The sequence below is a fragment of the Tinamus guttatus genome, unplaced genomic scaffold (assembly GCF_059628265.1).
Source record: "Tinamus guttatus ecotype Peru unplaced genomic scaffold, ASM5962826v1 Tinamus_guttatus_pri_ptg000330l, whole genome shotgun sequence".
Classification (NCBI taxonomy): Eukaryota; Metazoa; Chordata; class Aves; order Tinamiformes; family Tinamidae; genus Tinamus; species Tinamus guttatus.
Window position 1 is genome coordinate 256,691 of NW_028288864.1, and position 17,018 is coordinate 273,708.

General features: G+C 40.8%; 2 protein-coding genes across 3 annotated transcripts; one reads left to right on the plus strand and one right to left on the minus strand.

Moving 5' to 3' along the window:
* Positions 1-622: 622 nt before the first annotated feature.
* Positions 623-10,980, plus strand: LOC104570979 (acyl-coenzyme A synthetase ACSM3, mitochondrial). Of its 2 annotated transcripts, XM_010218043.2 has the most exons (13): positions 623-973; positions 2,148-2,358; positions 3,074-3,281; positions 3,526-3,669; positions 4,528-4,684; positions 5,590-5,669; positions 7,056-7,179; positions 8,197-8,277; positions 9,042-9,143; positions 9,869-9,996; positions 10,108-10,207; positions 10,597-10,716; positions 10,852-10,980. In XM_010218043.2, the coding sequence occupies exons 1-13, from the start codon at positions 752-754 to the stop codon at positions 10,936-10,938; spliced, it is 1,764 nt and encodes a 587-aa protein (XP_010216345.2). In that variant the 5' UTR covers positions 623-751; the 3' UTR covers positions 10,939-10,980. The 2 variants fall into 2 exon arrangements, with proteins under 2 accessions (XP_010216345.2, XP_088385535.1); XM_088529409.1 differs by lacking the exons at positions 10,597-10,716; positions 10,852-10,980 and having other exon boundaries at positions 9,869-10,010; positions 10,108-10,174.
* A 573-nt stretch (positions 10,981-11,553) lies between these two features.
* ERI2 (ERI1 exoribonuclease family member 2) lies at positions 11,554-16,852 on the minus strand. The gene is made up of 8 exons (XM_088529406.1): positions 16,830-16,852; positions 16,622-16,761; positions 16,382-16,509; positions 16,026-16,182; positions 15,240-15,340; positions 13,992-14,073; positions 13,244-13,332; positions 11,554-13,054 (listed from the first exon to the last, which is right to left on the minus strand). The coding sequence occupies exons 1-8, from the start codon at positions 16,850-16,852 to the stop codon at positions 11,714-11,716; spliced, it is 2,061 nt and encodes a 686-aa protein (XP_088385532.1). The 3' UTR covers positions 11,554-11,713.
* Between the last annotated feature and the right edge of the window lie 166 nt (positions 16,853-17,018).

Below are 17,018 nucleotides of genomic sequence, written 5' to 3' on the forward strand. Positions count from 1 at the left end.
AAATACCACATAGGCAGGGGCTAATTGAACATGCACAACCTAAAGTCCATCTAGTATGCAAATATGATAATGAGTCAATCACATTCTACACACTAAGAAGGGGGGAGCAGCCCAGAGCCCATTGAGCTCCCCGACTGCTGCGGGCTGCACTGCAGGACCTCCTCTTGAGCAGGGGATGTCTCTCAAGGTTCCTCCTCCAGGCTGAGAGATTCCTTACCCACAACAGATCCTCAATACATGACTAAGAGTGTGCTGACACTTTGCAAAACTTCATGAAATTTTTCTAAATTCTATCTCTGATTGATTGTGCAGCTAATCCTTTAGACAGAAACCATATGACCAAGTTTGAGACTAAGACTGAATCCAGTCACACAGATTCCTCAGAGAAGCAGGGAAAGCAAGAGGGTCCATTGTGAACTTCATGATTCTATGGGAGGGTCTTCTTTGCAAACTTTGCTAAGTAATTCTTTAGACATAAACTGTTGTCCAAGAATGGGACTAAGATTGGATTCCTTCTGAACTTCATGACTCAGCGGGAGGGTCTCCTTGACTCTTTCATCTGTCCCTGTCTTCCACACAGTAAATGAGTGAGCCCTGCCATTGACCCTTGCTAAATCATTGTTTTATTTATGATTGAGCTCTGTTAAATCATTGTCTTACCTCAGTAAAATATATCATTGCTTCTCTCTTATAAGTGAAGTGCATCATTCCTCACTCATCCGTGACAATAACAACCTTGGAAGAGACCATTATGGTTCCTGCTGCTCTGCATTTTCTGCTGAAGGTCCCAAGTGCTCTATCCCTGCGGGCTTCCCTGAGAAGATCTCTCCACCGTTCTAGCCAGGGCTATCCAGTTTGCAACTCTCAGAGCTCTAAGAATTATGAAGCCGTAAGACAACAGTATAGATCAGAGGTGCCAGAGTATTTCAACTTTGCCAGTGATGTGCTAGACAGATGGACTGAAATGGAAAAGGTAATAAATATTTGTCTTCTATAGTGCTAACATACTTCATGCTGGGTATATCAGGAGCAATCTAATAAGCAAGACACCAGAGTTGTTATGATCTGCTTATGCGAGCTGAGCTTGATGTTATCATGTGCTACATGCCTGCTCTGTTCATGTGTCAAATTGTTAATTCTTTCTTTATTCAGTAATTCCAGTGAGCCTGTAAATAAATATGTGTATAGTGAGTGAGTCCATGGACTAGACCACTCTAAATCTGACACCAGTTCACCCATCAGTCTTGAGTTGCACTTGCTGCCTACGCTGGGCAATCATGTGGCTTCCCTGTATCTCACTGTACCTGGAAAATGAATACTATGGTGCAATGTGAGACCTCACCCTTCTAACCCAAAAATGAAGTCTTTGCATGAGGGCTTTGAACATACGAATCTGGAAGACTGTGACCCCCCCCCACAAAATAGACATGAGGTACATGCAAAGAAAAGGAATATAGAAAAACCATGAAGTCTTTTACCCTTGTTACTATGTAAATGTGGTCCCTATAGATGAGTGCCTGGTTTTGCAGATTTCTCATGACGAGGAGGTAAACTCATTTATGTCCAAATTGCCATCAGGAAGAAATCAGGGATAAAATCCCTCTGACACAAGGTAAATTCATTTGCCCCCTATCAGAACACATTGTACACAAGCATTTTAATGCACACATGCTCACATTTAGGTGAGCCACTCATCGAGGTCACATTGTGTGGGCCTATGGTCTTAAATCGTTCTTTTAATTTTAGAAGCACCAGTTAGACCAAGTTCCCAATGAAGCTGGAAATGAGCTGTGAGGAAACTGAGCCGCAACTCAGAGGGACCTACATTCATCAGCTGCTTCACTGGCTCTGTCTGAACCAGAAGGATTTTTCTTTCTCAGAGCTGTTTACTGTACAGCCTCTTCAGGGTCTAATGCAATGAGCTCAGGAAGGGAATGTAGATTTATATTTCTAAAATTGAACTTATGGGCTATTCTTTCTGAAAGAGAATTTTTTTTAACCTTATTTTGAATCAGAGGCAAATTCCACTTGCATCCCCAGGTTTATTCACCATTCAGTAAATGATGAATGTGTTTCTCTTCAGGTTTAAGCCAAAGGTGACATGTTTTTTAAATGAAGTATTTGCACTCTACCTCGTTGTCCTATAGGAGGGAAAAAGGCCTAAAAACCCTGCGTTGTGGTGGGTAAATGGTGACGGAGAAGAAGTGAGGTGGAGCTTTGAAGAGCTCGGAGTCCTGTCCAGGAAAGTGGCTAACATATTGTCGGATGCCTGTGGCCTGCGACGGGGAGACAGAGTTATCCTGATTCTGCCCAGGGTCCCGGAGTGGTGGCTGGTGAACGTGGCTTGCATGCGAACAGGTTAGTAAAAGCCTAGAAGTGATTTACAGATAAGATACTGTCACATAAATCAATCATTGCTATTTAATATACTCAAAACTAGAAACATGCTAATGGGGATGAACATCGCTGACATGCAGGTCAAGGATGACTTTCATGGCAAGTTTTGCCTTTGTGGTACTTTTAGGGTTTTTTTGAGCATGCTCTAGGTGTTCAGAAAATTCTGGGAATCTGTGTGCCTCTGTCATTCCCCTCCTTCCAGCACTAATGCACCCTCTTACTACCTTGCAATGAAATTAGCACATACTTGCCCAAGTATTCCACCTGTTCCCCTGTGGGCTATGTTAAATACTTGACTTCTCAGTATATACAGCCCAGGATGTCTCCGTGCCTCTCCAACTTGCAGCATATCCTGTGAGGACAGGTACGTCTGTATTAGTGAAGAAGAGAATTCCAGAGAAATGGCATGTCCAGGAGAAATGCTTTTGGCCCAGGGAACGTCCTTCTGTTGATTTCTTTTGCTGTTCCATGTTAAGCCTAATATTTTTCTAACTTGCATTGATACTCACAGAGTTTTTTAATCCAGAAAAAACAAAGAAAAGTATACTGCCAAATCCTTCTTTTAACACAGACCTGTCCCACTAATAAGCACATGGTAAGCTTATTTGTAAGAAGGTAAGAAGGCCATTTATAGGTACAAGGATTGTTCTTAAATATTGAGAGTATTCCCCTTTAGGAACTGTCCTGATTCCTGGCACGCAGCAGCTGACAGCAAAGGACATTCTCCATCGACTACAGAAATCAAAGGCAAAGTGTATCATCACTGATGATTCTGTGGCACCAGCTGTAGATTCAGTTGGACCTGAATGCCAGTCTCTGAAATTCAAGCTGCTCGTGTCAAAGGGCCACAGAGAAGGATGGCTGAACCTTAAAGAGCTCCTGAAGTGAGTAACCACTACTGTGAAAGTGCCGCAGAAAGAATGAGAAACAAGCACAATGATTCATTGTGAACAGAAAATGTTGGCATGTGTTGAAATATTTTCATTCTTTTAGGACTGTACAATGGGAAAATATCAATATTTCTGACACTTTTGATTGCTGCAGAAATTATTTTAGTTAAACATTTTCAATAATTTATAATTGACCTTTTCAAATCACTTTTTATTCATCATTTTGCATATTTTAAAGACATGCTTCTTCTGATCATCGCTGCCTGCCCACAAAGCACCAAGAACCAATGGCCATCTATTTTACCAGTGGAACTACAGGGTCTCCAAAAATGACTGAACACTCCCACAGCAGCTATGGCATTGGCCTCACATTCAGTGGAAGGTATGAATATTATTTTAAATCACTGTAGCAAGTCAAATGGCAAAAATCACTGTAGCAAGTCAAATGGCAAAAAGAAGGAAAACAGAAGATTTTACCAGAAGCTCTTTGTTTCACTATTACCAAAAAAAAAAAAAAAAGTTCTGTTAAATCTCACCAAGCCTTTTCCTGTGCAACAAGGCAGAGTTTAAGGTTAATACGTTATATCACTTGACCGTCAAACAGTGTTGTTAACTGATTTTTAACATTTTCTTTGACTTTTTCTAAATCTTTCATAGTGTCTAGTTAACGGATTGCCCATTTATTGGATATCAGCAAAGAACAGATTTATGAAATGTATACCATAAAAAGGGAAAAAAACCCCACATAGTTCTTATGCTTCTGAATTCATGTACACTTCATGCACACTGAATTCATGCAACATGGGTTCATGGGATCTTTAAGTTTGTAAAACTATGATGTTTAGAAAATTAGTGCAGCAATGCATGTCATTTGAGTTGTCAGAGTAACAAATCAGAAGAGACCAAACTAAGTAAACAAACAAAAAAAGCTTTGTTCTTAAAGAAATTACTTAAATAAACCTCCAGCAATCATCTCATACATATTTATTCAGCATCCTGTTTTGAGGTGGTATTAGCTTGTCCATCAGTATAACAGAAAAATGCAGCATCAGTCTCTCTTGGTGAAATCTTCACTGCACTGTGACTCATTCCTGCTCAGGAATTCAGTAATTTGCTTATCGTAAATAGCCAAGAAAAACAGTGGTGGATTTGCTTCAGTGGCATATCTGTTGTTGATATTTTAATATTTGCCCTCTTCCTGCCGAATAGAGACTGTGGACGCTCTCACTGTGTTATCCAGGTACTGGCTGGACTTGACTTCCTCAGATATACTGTGGAATACATCAGACACAGGCTGGGCAAAGTCAGCTTGGAGCAGCATTTTTTCCCCATGGATTCAAGGGGCATGTGTGTTTGCCCATAGGATGCCAAGCTTCAGCCCAAGCCTTGTCTTGGAGGTAAGCAGGGAGAGCCCAGCACCCGCATGGTTTTCTCTGACTGGTTTTCCCTAGATTTTCCCTTCCCCCAGAGCTATGCAGGGGCAGGACGCTGCACAGCTGTAGCCTTCACCAGGAAGTAGCCAACTGGTATTTCAGCAGCAAAGGCTGTAAATACAAGCTGAAAATAGGAGTTTCTTTAACATCCAGAAGGTTTCATTCTGTGCTCTACCCAAACGTGCAAGCATTACTTGGTCTAAAAGTGAAGCATGCAAGAAATGGGACAGGAGTTTGTGGACTGCTTTGGCTTTATTAAAATGAGTGACAATTGCAGATAATAGGGAATTTCGTTTGCATGTACTGTACAACTCTATGTTAAGGAGTAAGAGGCAGCAAGGCTACATTTCTTTAACAAATGGTACCAGTATTATACCCTAGTATGTCCTCTGCATGCAACTCTGTTAAAAAGATCACAGTTCATTTTACATAAAACACTTCGTTATCATACCCCTGTTACTTTTTGGTGAAAGATGTTAGCTAACATTAGGATATGTTGAAAAACTTTATAATTCAGATTCCTATACAACATCTTAAAAAGTAGCCTTATGATTTCCTTTGTTTTTTACTTAAACTGGAATTATGAAGAAATTCTGCAAGGGAGAATGCAAAGCCTTCCAGAGGACAAAGCTTTGGTGTGTTGAACTATCTGCAAAAAGATGTAGATTATGTTTTGAAGAAGAACCTATTTAAATGCAACTGCAGTGTATTAGTGATGGTGACTACAAAGCTAACTGCTTTTAGGACACTAACATTTTGTTCATGTATTGATAAGCTGAATATAGAGAGTGTTACATTATCTCTTGCGATGTAGGTGAGACTTTAGATGTTTCAGTAACCACATCTACTTTTTTATTCTAATTCTCTAGAGCCTGGCAAGATATCCCATAACAGTCTTCTGTTCTGCTCCAACTGCCTATCGAATGTTTGTGCAACATAAACTGTCCAAGTAAGCAAAACAAAATTACCTTGCTGGTGTGCTTGGTCAAAACAGTCAACCAAATCATAGAATCATAGAATCATAGAATCATAGAATGCTTAGGGTTGGAAGGGACCTCTAGAGATCATCTAGTCCAACCCCCCTGCATACGCAGGGACACCTAAAGCACGTGGCACAGGACTGCATCCAAGCGGGTTTTGAAGATCTCCAGAGAAGGAGACTCCACAACCTCTCTGGGCAGCCTGTTCCAGTGCTCTGTCACCCTCACTGTTAAGAAATTTTTCCTTAAGTTCCTATGGAATTTTTGATGTTTCAGTTTCCGGCCATTTCCTCTAGTCCTATCAGTGGCCACCACTGAAAAGAGACCATCCCCGTCCTCTGCACTCCCTCCCTTGAGGTATTTATATACACTGATTAGATCCCCTCTCAGCCTTCTCTTCTCCAGGCTGAACAGGCCCAGCTCCCTCAGCCTCTCCTCATAGGGCAGATGTTCCAGGCCCCTGATCATCCTTGTGGCCCTGCGCTGGACTCTCTCCAGCAGCTCCACATCCCTCTTGTACTGTGGAGCCCAGAACTGGACACAATACTCCAGATGCGGCCTCACCAGGGCTGAGTAGAGGGGCAGGATCACCTCCCTCGACCTGCTAGAGATGCTCTTCTTAATGCAGCCCAGGATCCCATTGGCCTTCTTGGCCACGAGGGCACACTGCTGCCTCATGGTCAACTTGTCGTCCACCATGACACCCAGGTCTTTCTCCGCAGAGCTGCTCTCCACAAGATCAAATGATCTTCTCACCTTTACTTTACTTCAAATTTACAATGGCATAAAGGCAAATCCAGTCAGGTATTTCTCAACATCTTGAATCTTCCATATTAGGAACAAAGCTGGAGGAAAAAATTTAGAAGCAGTGTCACCATCACAGATTTCAGAAATTATAGCAAACTTGCATGAGACTTTGAAAAGCGATTTAGCTGATGATATAATAGGATAATAATGATGCAATACTATGATTAGCATATTTTCTAAAGTACTTTATAGTTAGATTCTCCTTCCTTTTGTTTTGACCTTGCATCCCCCCAACACCAAGACTATGCTTTGTGTCAGTGCAGCTTAGCAACTCTCCTGTGACTTTCATCATTTTGTTTGAGATCCCATTTAGAAATGTTATCAATTCTTACATTTTTAAAATGTAATTTATCATTAAAATTTGTCATTAAAAATAACAAATCTGCAGATTTGTTTATGTTTAACTCCATACAATTGAAATGGAATGTATAGGACTCAGTGAAGATTTCTATTTTCATGTAGAAAGGAATACAATAATGAAGGAGATGGCTGATAGACCACTGTTTCCATTCAACTCTGCTGATTGTTTGCTTTCTCTTTCCACCAAGCTATAAATTCAGAAGCCTGCGGCACTGTGTGAGTGCTGGGGAGCCAATCAACCCTGAAGTGATGGGAGAATGGAAAGAACACACTGGGCTGGATATTTATGAAGGCTATGGACAGACAGAAACTGTATGTTCAGACACTTTATAGATACAACAAAAAATGGCATTAGAGTTGGCCAGAAAAAAAAAAAATGTGATTAAAAATGATTATATGCAGTCATAATAGGGGAAAAGTCAATCATAGTAATAAACAGTAGTAAAACTGTGGATTTTATGTTATATAATAATTATAACAGTTTAACACTAAAATCCAAGGACAGGTTTTCATTCCAGCAGGCTTCTGGATTGGGAACTAACACAAAAGAAGCATGTTCCTCATTGCTGGATGACACATTTTGCTTTAAAGACCTATCTTTATTGCTCTTGTTAGCATTATTTGGAGCTTTGGTCATGATTCTTATATCTGGGCATTCCTGGAAAGGTTCTAGGTAGGTGCTTGAAGAACTGTTCTTTGTCAGCAAGCCTAGAGTCATTCTAGTCTCAGCCTAGAACAGTTCTAGATCTGGCTGCGATCCCAAACAGTTCTAGAGTCAACCTAGAATCGTTTTCAGTCATGTTTAGAACTGTTCTAGGTCATGAGAGTCCTGTGAAAGTTCCAGATTGGGGAATTCCTAAAAGTTCTATAGTGACAGAATTCCTGGAAAGATTCTGAATTGAGGCATTCCTGGAAATGTTTTGGGTCAGAGCACCTAGACCTTTTCCAGGTAGGTTCAGGGTGGTAGTCGAGAACTGCTCTAGGCTCTCTCATCTAGAGCCATTCTAGGTCCACATGCTTAGAATCATGGGGGCTCCCTGGGAAGGTTCTGGATTAGATGAGTCCTGGAAAGATTCTACAGTGGCAAAAGTCCATGAAAAGGTTCTAGGGTTTGGAGGTTTCTAGACAGGTTTTAGACTGGGGGAGTCCTGGAAAAGTCATCATTTATTTCTAGAAGTAATCATGGGCTATGTCATCATAATGAAGACTTAATTTGTATTTCTTATAGAGATCATATTCCACCTTTATTTATTTGTTGCGCATTTTAAACAAACTGAAGACTCAATATACAAATCACAGCATATTCTTTTTAAAAACCACTTGTTATAGGTGCTGGTCTGCGGAAACTTTAAGGGAATGAAAATTAAGCCTGGCTCTATGGGAAAGCCATGCCCAGGGTATGATGTCAAGGTATGGTACTCTGGTGAAACGATGGAGAAGAAACAGCTTTTTCTCTTTCTCTGTCTCTCTTTCTCACACTCACTTTAGAGCCTATTACAAGTTTCACTATTAGAAGAGGGCTGAAAGTGCTAATGCAGTTGTATCATCTTTTAAGGATGGAAAAAAAAAATATACATATGCTACTGCCCTGAATTGAGTATGCAAAATAAGCACTTGGGTTACTCTGTCACACCATCCTCACCAGCATCACAGAGCTCCCAACCACTACTGACAGTTAGATGTCAGAACTTTGCCTAATGACTGCAAATAAAATGCTTAGTTCAGGAAGAGCGAGACTAATTTTTTTTTTTTTTTTGTGGTGAGAACAGACCTGCAGAGGCTGATTCTGGCACCACATAACGTTGTAATATTGGTAGGATTTTAGTGTCTTTCTGCTGTTAAGTTTTCCCACCGCATTTCTTATCTTCCTCTCGGGTGGTGGGCTGGGGGAGCAGCGGGGAAGGGATCTTACATGCTTGATTTCCTGTTTGCATAATGTTTGGAATTCCTCTGAGAAAAGACATGATGCAAAGTACATTGGATTATTAGTATTCTTATAAAGCAGTCGCCAGTGTAGGCTCCCCTGTCCCCCTCCCCAGCTTCTCTAAATTGATTTTCAGAGAAGAAAAATAGTTCAATTCAATATTTGAAATAAGCACAAGATTTTATAGCCTTAATTTAATGTTTTGTCACTTGGATCAAAAATAATAAAATGGTATTTTGTTTGTTTTTAGATTATAGATGAAACCAGTAATATTCTGCCTCCTGGGAAAGAAGGGGATATTGCCATCAGAGTAAAACCTACAAGACCATTTTGCCTTTTCACTTGCTATACTGTAAGAACACTCCTGCAGTTCAATTATAGGCCCTGTTAAGTATCTGTCATGAGGAACCTGATACCTCATGTCATTCATAAACACTCTGCTTCCTGACTTGGGAAAAAAAAAAAAAAAAAAAAGCAGGGTGGAGGCAGGAGTTTTCATTAATTCCTGCAGATATTATTTGACTTACACAGCGACTGTCCTACCCTGCAAGTCAGGATCGATAATGATAAGCCCTTACTCCCATGATACTTCATAGCCTAAGGGCTAGAGAAGTAGGAGCCCTCCATTCAAAACCCTCCCCAGAATTAGGGACGAATTTGCCTCTGAAGTATTTCATGCACAGCAGATGGGCTAATCACCCAAAAGCAAATTCTGGATGTCATTTGCTTGCATATTTCTTGCAGCTTTCAGTGGTTCCTAAAGCTGTAAGTCATAACATTCTTATTAAAACTTAAAGCCACAACCAGTAAAACTTAATTATCACAATTAATGATTTTTATTAGTATTTTTGTAGTAAATTTTGTAAATTTACTAAAATTTAACTATCAATTTCCCATTATTAATATCTGGTATTACAACTCGCTTGAATTTAATGGACATGATTATGTGTGCCAGTCTAAGCAGCTGACATTTTCAAATATTCAATTGTATTATGGCCTAAGTACTGAAATGCTAGAATACAGTTGTCATTTATTTTTAAGCAGTTTCATACATGAATACAATTTAATGTTTCCTAGGACGAGCCAGAAAAAACTGAGGCAACAATACGTGGAAATTTTTACGTGACTGGTGACAGGGGGATCATGGATGAAGATGGATACTTCTGGTTTGTTGGAAGAGCTGATGATGTCATCAATTCTGCTGGGTAATTTAACACTGGTAAACAAGAATTCATTAAACTTGAAGAATACTGGTGATTCAGTATCATGACATTGTGTTTTCGGACAAAATTGACCCTCTTTTCTCCATTTTAAAGCTATCGCATTGGACCATTTGAAGTAGAAAGTGCCCTAGTAGAGCATCCTGCAGTGGTGGAAGCAGCAGTCATCAGCAGCCCGGACCCCATCAGAGGAGAGGTAAACAAGTTAAAACATTTCTCACCTCACATATAGCTTTGTGCACAGCTGAGCTAATAAAGCCCAGCTCCCAAGGGATTTGTCTAGCCCTTGGTTGCATTTTTAAACTAAATTTAAATCAGTATTTGCACCCTGTAAGACTGCATGGAAACTTTAGAGAGCAGCAGACCATCCAAGCTGCTTGCCCCATAGCCACTAAGACAAAAGTACCACCTGAAGCTTTCCTTGTCACTAAAATATTTACAGTCCAGACAAGTACTTGAAGAAAACTATCTGTCTGACACACTCTGCAGTGTGTCAGAAAATGTTTTATTTAAATTCATATCTTACTGTTGTGCTATGTTATTTCATTGGCATTTAAACACTTGCTCCTTTGCCTTTTTTTAAAGGTAGTGAAAGCCTTTGTTGTTTTAACACCTGAGTATGTTTCACATGATCCAGAAAAAATGATGAATGAGCTACAGGACCATGTTAGAAAAGTTACTGCTCCATACAAGTATCCTAGGAAGGTGAGCACAGAACTCTTAAGAAATTATTCATCATCATAAGAGAGCTGGCATTAACTATTCTTAATGAGGTTAAGAAAGAGTCAACCAAAGTAAATGGTATTTTTTTTTCCTCTGATTTTCTCCCTTTTCCAATAGATGGAATTTGTTCAACAGTTGCCAAAAACTATTAGTGGGAAGATCAGAAGAAATGAACTGCGGCAGAAGGAATGGAAAAAAGCTTAAAATTACTTGCTGCTTTTTTATAATATCTTTTATAAAAGAAGATGCTCTGATTTAGACAGTAATGTAAAAAGACATTTTATTATGGCCTCCTTCACTTATGTTTAGCAAATTCTTGTCTGAGACCCAGCCTTTGGCTGGCCCCCATCCTATAGTAATAGCCCATAGCAAGAAAACAGGCCAACTGATACAAATGAACTGGGAAACGAGCCCAGACAAAAATACTGTAATTAGTCAATGTTACAGAAGTTTAGTAAACCCTTCTAGGCATTTTTCTTTATTGTTACTTTAATAAAACAGGGAAATTTTAAGAGAGCTGTGTTATTTCAAGAATCACTTTGAAAGTACAGCAACTAACAAATAATTTTTAAAAAGTTACAGCTCAACACACATTTAGAAAAACAGATATAAATAAAATAACACATTTAGAAAAACACATATAAATAAATAAAATCATTACAGTGATGTTTAAAGACTGGACAAGTAAAGAGTTTAAAATACATGATAAAGCAGAAACATAAGAGATTTAAGACCAGATGTTCATACTTTAATTTTAGCACTTGCAGCTTGATCAATTCTCTCCCTTCATTAATGAGATAGTTTATAGCATATGTGTACTCTGTATGCTTGAGCAATTTCCACTTTTATCTACTTGAGCCAAGCACGTCATTTTTGTCCCATTCTCAGAACACATATCTAAGATCATTTGGCCATCCTGATTTTATTAAGCAAGAACACGTATAAGATTTGGATTACCAAATACACACACACACACACTTTAGGTTCTCATAGAGGGTCTAAGATGCAAATATTTCTTGTTGGAAGAATTTCCTGAAGTAGTGGAAGAAAGCCCAAGAGAGGTCAAAGTATTTGTGTTCACAGGAGGCACATTAGAAGACTTCTCTTTTAGAAATGTATATTCCCACTTGAAGTATCCACAGCCTTTCTTTTTGCCTTCGTGCTTACCAACAGGACAACAGAAAAATGCTTTGCCATGATTTGGACCACTGTTTGACACATATAGTCTTTTAGCTCTTCGACCACAATTACAAAGAGGAGGGGTTGGTTTTTTATTTTTTGCAGCTCTTACAGACTGATTCAAATTGACTGTGGAATTCAGAATGGCAGGAGACACTCTGGACAAGTTTAAACTTCTTAAAGGTAAGGAATGATTAAAACATGCATTTTTCTCTTCATATATAGCAAAGGACTGCTTTTTTGCTGGTGGGAACATCTTTGGACTCATTGGCCTTCTTTTAGGAGCCTCTGAAGAAGTGGAGTCATTTCCAGTTACTGCCGACTGCAATGAAGTAGCATTTACTTTTGCAGAGGGTAACTTAAAAGCAGAAAAACTTGAAGGCTGCCTTTGGGCCCTTCCTACATTATAAATAGTAGTATCAGGGCTTTTGTAAATGATAGACTTCTGAGGTTCCACAGGCACCACTGTTTTCTCCAAACTTTGAAGATCCGAGCTGATCACAGCTGACACTTTAGAAATTGTTGTTTCTTCAGATGCTGTTAAATGATCTGTCCTTAAGTCATCTTCAAATTGAAGACAATCTGCACTTTGCTGACACTGTGATTCTGGTATTAGAGCTACATCTTCCCAGTCAGTCAGCAGAGCTAAACAATCAGAACTGGTACTAATATCCTCATCAGAGACATTAACCGAGGAGATGGTGGTAGAGACGAGCACTAGCCCTGCCCCACAGCCTGGCACGCTCTGTTGGGCCGTGCTCATCACGTGCCCGTTGTTGAACCCTTTCCGAACGGCCGCCCGGCAAGAGAGCTGCGGCTTTCCAAGAGGGAGGGGAAACCGGTCAGCAGGTGCTGTTAGAGAGCTTTGGGCTTGGTCACGTAAGTCAGTCCTTGAGCTGGTGCCAGGCACAACATGGATGTCTGCAGAGGATGTGATTGTACTTCTCTCCTTTCGTTCTTCTGTTTTTTCATTGGAATTTATCGTAATTCTGGTACAGCTGTTGTGGTTTTCCTCGGCTGGAGAGCTCATGTTGCAAGTTGTACCTCTGGCTGTTCCAGGTCTGCTATTACTTCCCAGCGGAGGCTTGTCAGTGAAGTTGATACTCGGTGCTCTGGAAATCAGGTTCTCCTTTGGATGTGCCTAGGAGATTTGGGGAAATAAATGCCCAAAAGTAGATAACAATGCACTAAATTAATAAGCATATTAGCCCAAGGGTGTTCTGCTCAGTTCATAGTCAAGATGCTTGCTCCTTTACCCGAGTAGCTCACCTTTCAACTGCATGCCAGGCTCTGAAGCAGTTAGAAGGGAAGATGCGAAAAAGTTACTAACCTTATTCAAAGATTTAGTAACTTTCAGCACACATCCATCACAAATCATCCTCCAAGCAAGGCGGGCAGTATTCCGGGAATCATCCAGCCCTTGAAAGGAATGCTTATATTAATAACCTTCACTCTTCCTTTTAAACTACTACTGGAGATAGTTATTATTAGTGGAAATAGACAACTCAGACTTTTTAAATGAAAGGGGCTCACAGAACTGACACAAGGTTTTCTAGAGAACAGTTCAAAAAAGGGCAGTGAAGTAAGATTCCCTTTGCTGAACATCTAATGATCACCTAACCAACGTTTAACGTATATTCACGACTACCAAAATTCCTGTTGTATCACTTAAATCAAACATATATAGTGCTAATATTCTCTTACATTAATAAGCTGTCCAAAGCAGTCAGGTAAGATGAAGTTTCCTTGATTCTTCCTCCATTTCCTTATCATTCCTTAATATTTTTTCCATCTGCAGCCTAGTAATTCAGTGTTTGGCTGTCTTATGCAACAGACACTTACCAGTACAAGGCCAGATTTCAGGAGGAAAACAAACCCCCCAAAACACACCTAAACTTAAGAGATGTTAAACTCTAATCTTTGAAGTATCTAGCCTTTATGTGTAGATGTTTGCTATTGAACAGAAAGTTGTATAACTTGAAGTTACAGTAGCTTTTTAGCTTATATATATATATACACACACACACATATATATACACACACACAAAAAAAAAAAGACATCATCATATCATGCTTACCAGAATGCTCCCGTCCTACAAAAGCTATCCCCAAATCCTGCAAAGCTCCTTTTAGCCCGTTAGGCTTCCTATTATAGAACAACTAAGAAAAAAAAATGCAAGTGATTAATACAACATTTCTTTACAGTGAGGTAAAAGCCATTTCAGAAATACCATCTCAGAAATAAGTCTCAAAATCAGCGTGCAAGTGTCCCTGTTTTACAGTTGGGGTAAGTTAAGTTCTTACCCTGTAAGAAATGAGAATGGAAAGAACTACAAGACTGCTTGTCTCAAACTAATCGGTTCTAGAACAGTTCAGTAGAAATGTATGGTTTATACTGATCAAAGACTGAATTGAATAGCTTTGAAAAATACAACTATAAATAATATTTTGGCAATATTATTTTGTGCTATCTTACGGCAACTGCTGCATACTGCAAAAGCAAAGGCATCAATACATTTGGCACAGGGGTAAGTGCCTTTTAAACAAGGAACAGTTACTCCAACCAGGTATCTTGTTGGACCACAAGAGAGGGGAGAATTTACACTGTTTCTTTTCAGGGTCCTAATTTTGCTGCCCAGGTTAGGAGTGGGAGCACCAAGAGGCAGTGGACAGGAAGACTCCAGGGTTCTTCTGTATTTCCCCCAAATGCACATGGGAACCCCTATGTTAGCCCCTATGCTACAACTCTAAAGATCCAAATACCTCTCAAAACTGCTTGTTGCAGTGTTAATTGAAGACTGCATAATACATATGCATTTTTTCAATATACATTTCCATTCATGTAAAATATATATTCATTTTCTTCAGTATTACTCATGCTGTTTGGAATATGCTGACTAGTGAAAGCTCAGTTCACATGCTGGAACCATAATACTCTCTAAAAACCATCAGGATTACCTGATCGATAATGATCAGCAATAGGGCAATGAGAACATGAAAAACAAGGAAGTTAAAGCAGCAAACAGAGCAAGATGTTTCAGAAAAGGAAAAGGAGGTGGGGAAAAACCTGCTAGGATTATCACTTACTGCAGTGACATTTATTAAACACCACCACTTACAAATTTGTTTTCTTAGAATTAAGCTTTGTATTAAAATTTACATAGTTCTAGGGCAGGGATTTTGACACTGAGGGATAGTAAAATGCATGGAAAGAAAACAAGTGGCCAAGTGGTCATTCAAATATACAGGGCAGGTTCCTAACTTTAGATACAGTTAGCCTTAAGGCATTAATATGTATAAGTGTTTCACAGTACTGGTTTTCTTACTCTGTATGTTGCTTTGAGATCAATCCAGGTATTTAAAATGTCAGGTTTTCGCAGCTGCTTCCTTTTACACTCATAGTGCAAACATACACCCAGGTCCCAGTCTGCACAAAAGAACAAATACAAATAAACCTTTAATTTCCAGTTCTGATGATTACCAAAGAGGTATTTATTATATCTGAAGAAGGTAGAGATTACTAAGAACACTTTTCAGCAAAAAGTAATGCAATCATTTACAAAACAGCATATTCAGAATACAAAATATTTGTTTAATTGGGCAGGTAACCAGTAGCATCACTGAAGATCTGACCTAAGCCTGGCTTAAAAAAAAACTCTTCATGAAGGGACATAACATGACCATATGAACAGTACCCCGTGCTGCTGAGCAGGAACTACAAGGTAGCACATCCATAGGGATTTTGTTCCCACAAAAAAAAGCACCAGGGTTGTTTCAATTAAACAGCAAGACAAGCAAGTACCTTATCTTATGAACTTGGGATGGATAAAGAGCTTAACAGTCTCCTCCTTAAATCATCTAAGCCCATAAACATGTTGACACACTAAATACAAAGCAAAAAATGGGGTAAGTATTGCAGATAACAAAGATGTATGGCTTATGTCAGTTTAATATTTTTCAAATTTTTAGTTTTATCCCAACATAATCTATCCTTAGTTCCTAATACAGAATTTTGGATGCATAACAGAAGCCAGGCAGCAGCTCACTAGCACCACCAGATGTTCACTCTTTGTGTGGGTTACTCTACGTAAAAGAAAGGAAATTGTATTTACCTGTCCAAGTTACAAAGGTGCAGAGTTTTGTTTCCGACATAGAATGATTTGGAATATCTGAAATGAACAGAATTTTCTTCTCCTTTTGTATCTTTTGAATCCATTTCAAAAACTGTGATAAGCAAATATGGAGAGGGACTCCTTCTTCAACTTGGTTCTTTATAAAACAGAGCAAGAAATAGATGTAGAGATGTTAGTACACACCGAAGCTAGCTCAAGGCTTACCTTTCAAAAAAGTGATACTTCTACCGCTCAGTCTGGGATGATGGTTTTCCTGCATGTAATCCAGGAAACTTTTCTGCTAATTTGAGTGAAAGCGAGGGCCTCTCCCAAGCGCCGCGGCAGGGCGCCCCTACCTGCGCGATGCCGGTGAGCTCGGTGCAGAAGGCGGAGAGCAGCGGGTGCTCCTGCGGCTGCACGTAGCTGTGGAACTCGGCCTCGACCTCTCCGCTCGCCGTGTTCAGCAGAACCGCTGGGAACTCAACTGCGGCGGAGGGAAAACGGGGGAGAGGAGACACCAGCCCCGGGCTGCGCGCAGCAAGGCCGGAGGGGCCGGGGCCGCCGCCTCCCCGCGCGCCGCCTCCCCGCGCACTCACTGGTCTCGGGCGGGCGGCGTCCCGCGTCCCGCCAACACGTCGCCTCCAGGTCCACGACGGCCACGTAGGCGAAGGGCTGCCGCGCGGCCGGGCCGGGCGCGCCCCGCGGCCCCGCGCTGCTGCGCGCCAGGCCCAGCTGCCTGCGGAGAGCAGCGGCGTCGGGCCGGGAGCGACCCAGACCCAGACCCAGACCCAGACCCCGCCGCACCTTGCGAGCCGCTTGGTGGCCATGGCGCCCTCAGCCGCCGCGCGCCGCCGCCATTTCAAACCCGCCGCCACCGCCCGCGGCACCGCCCCCGCTCCGCGCCTCGGCCATCGGCTGCTCCGGCCTGCGCGCGCTGCCGTGCCAGAGGAGGCCGCGCCCGCCGCCAGGCGCGGGTAGTGGCGTGCCGAAGCG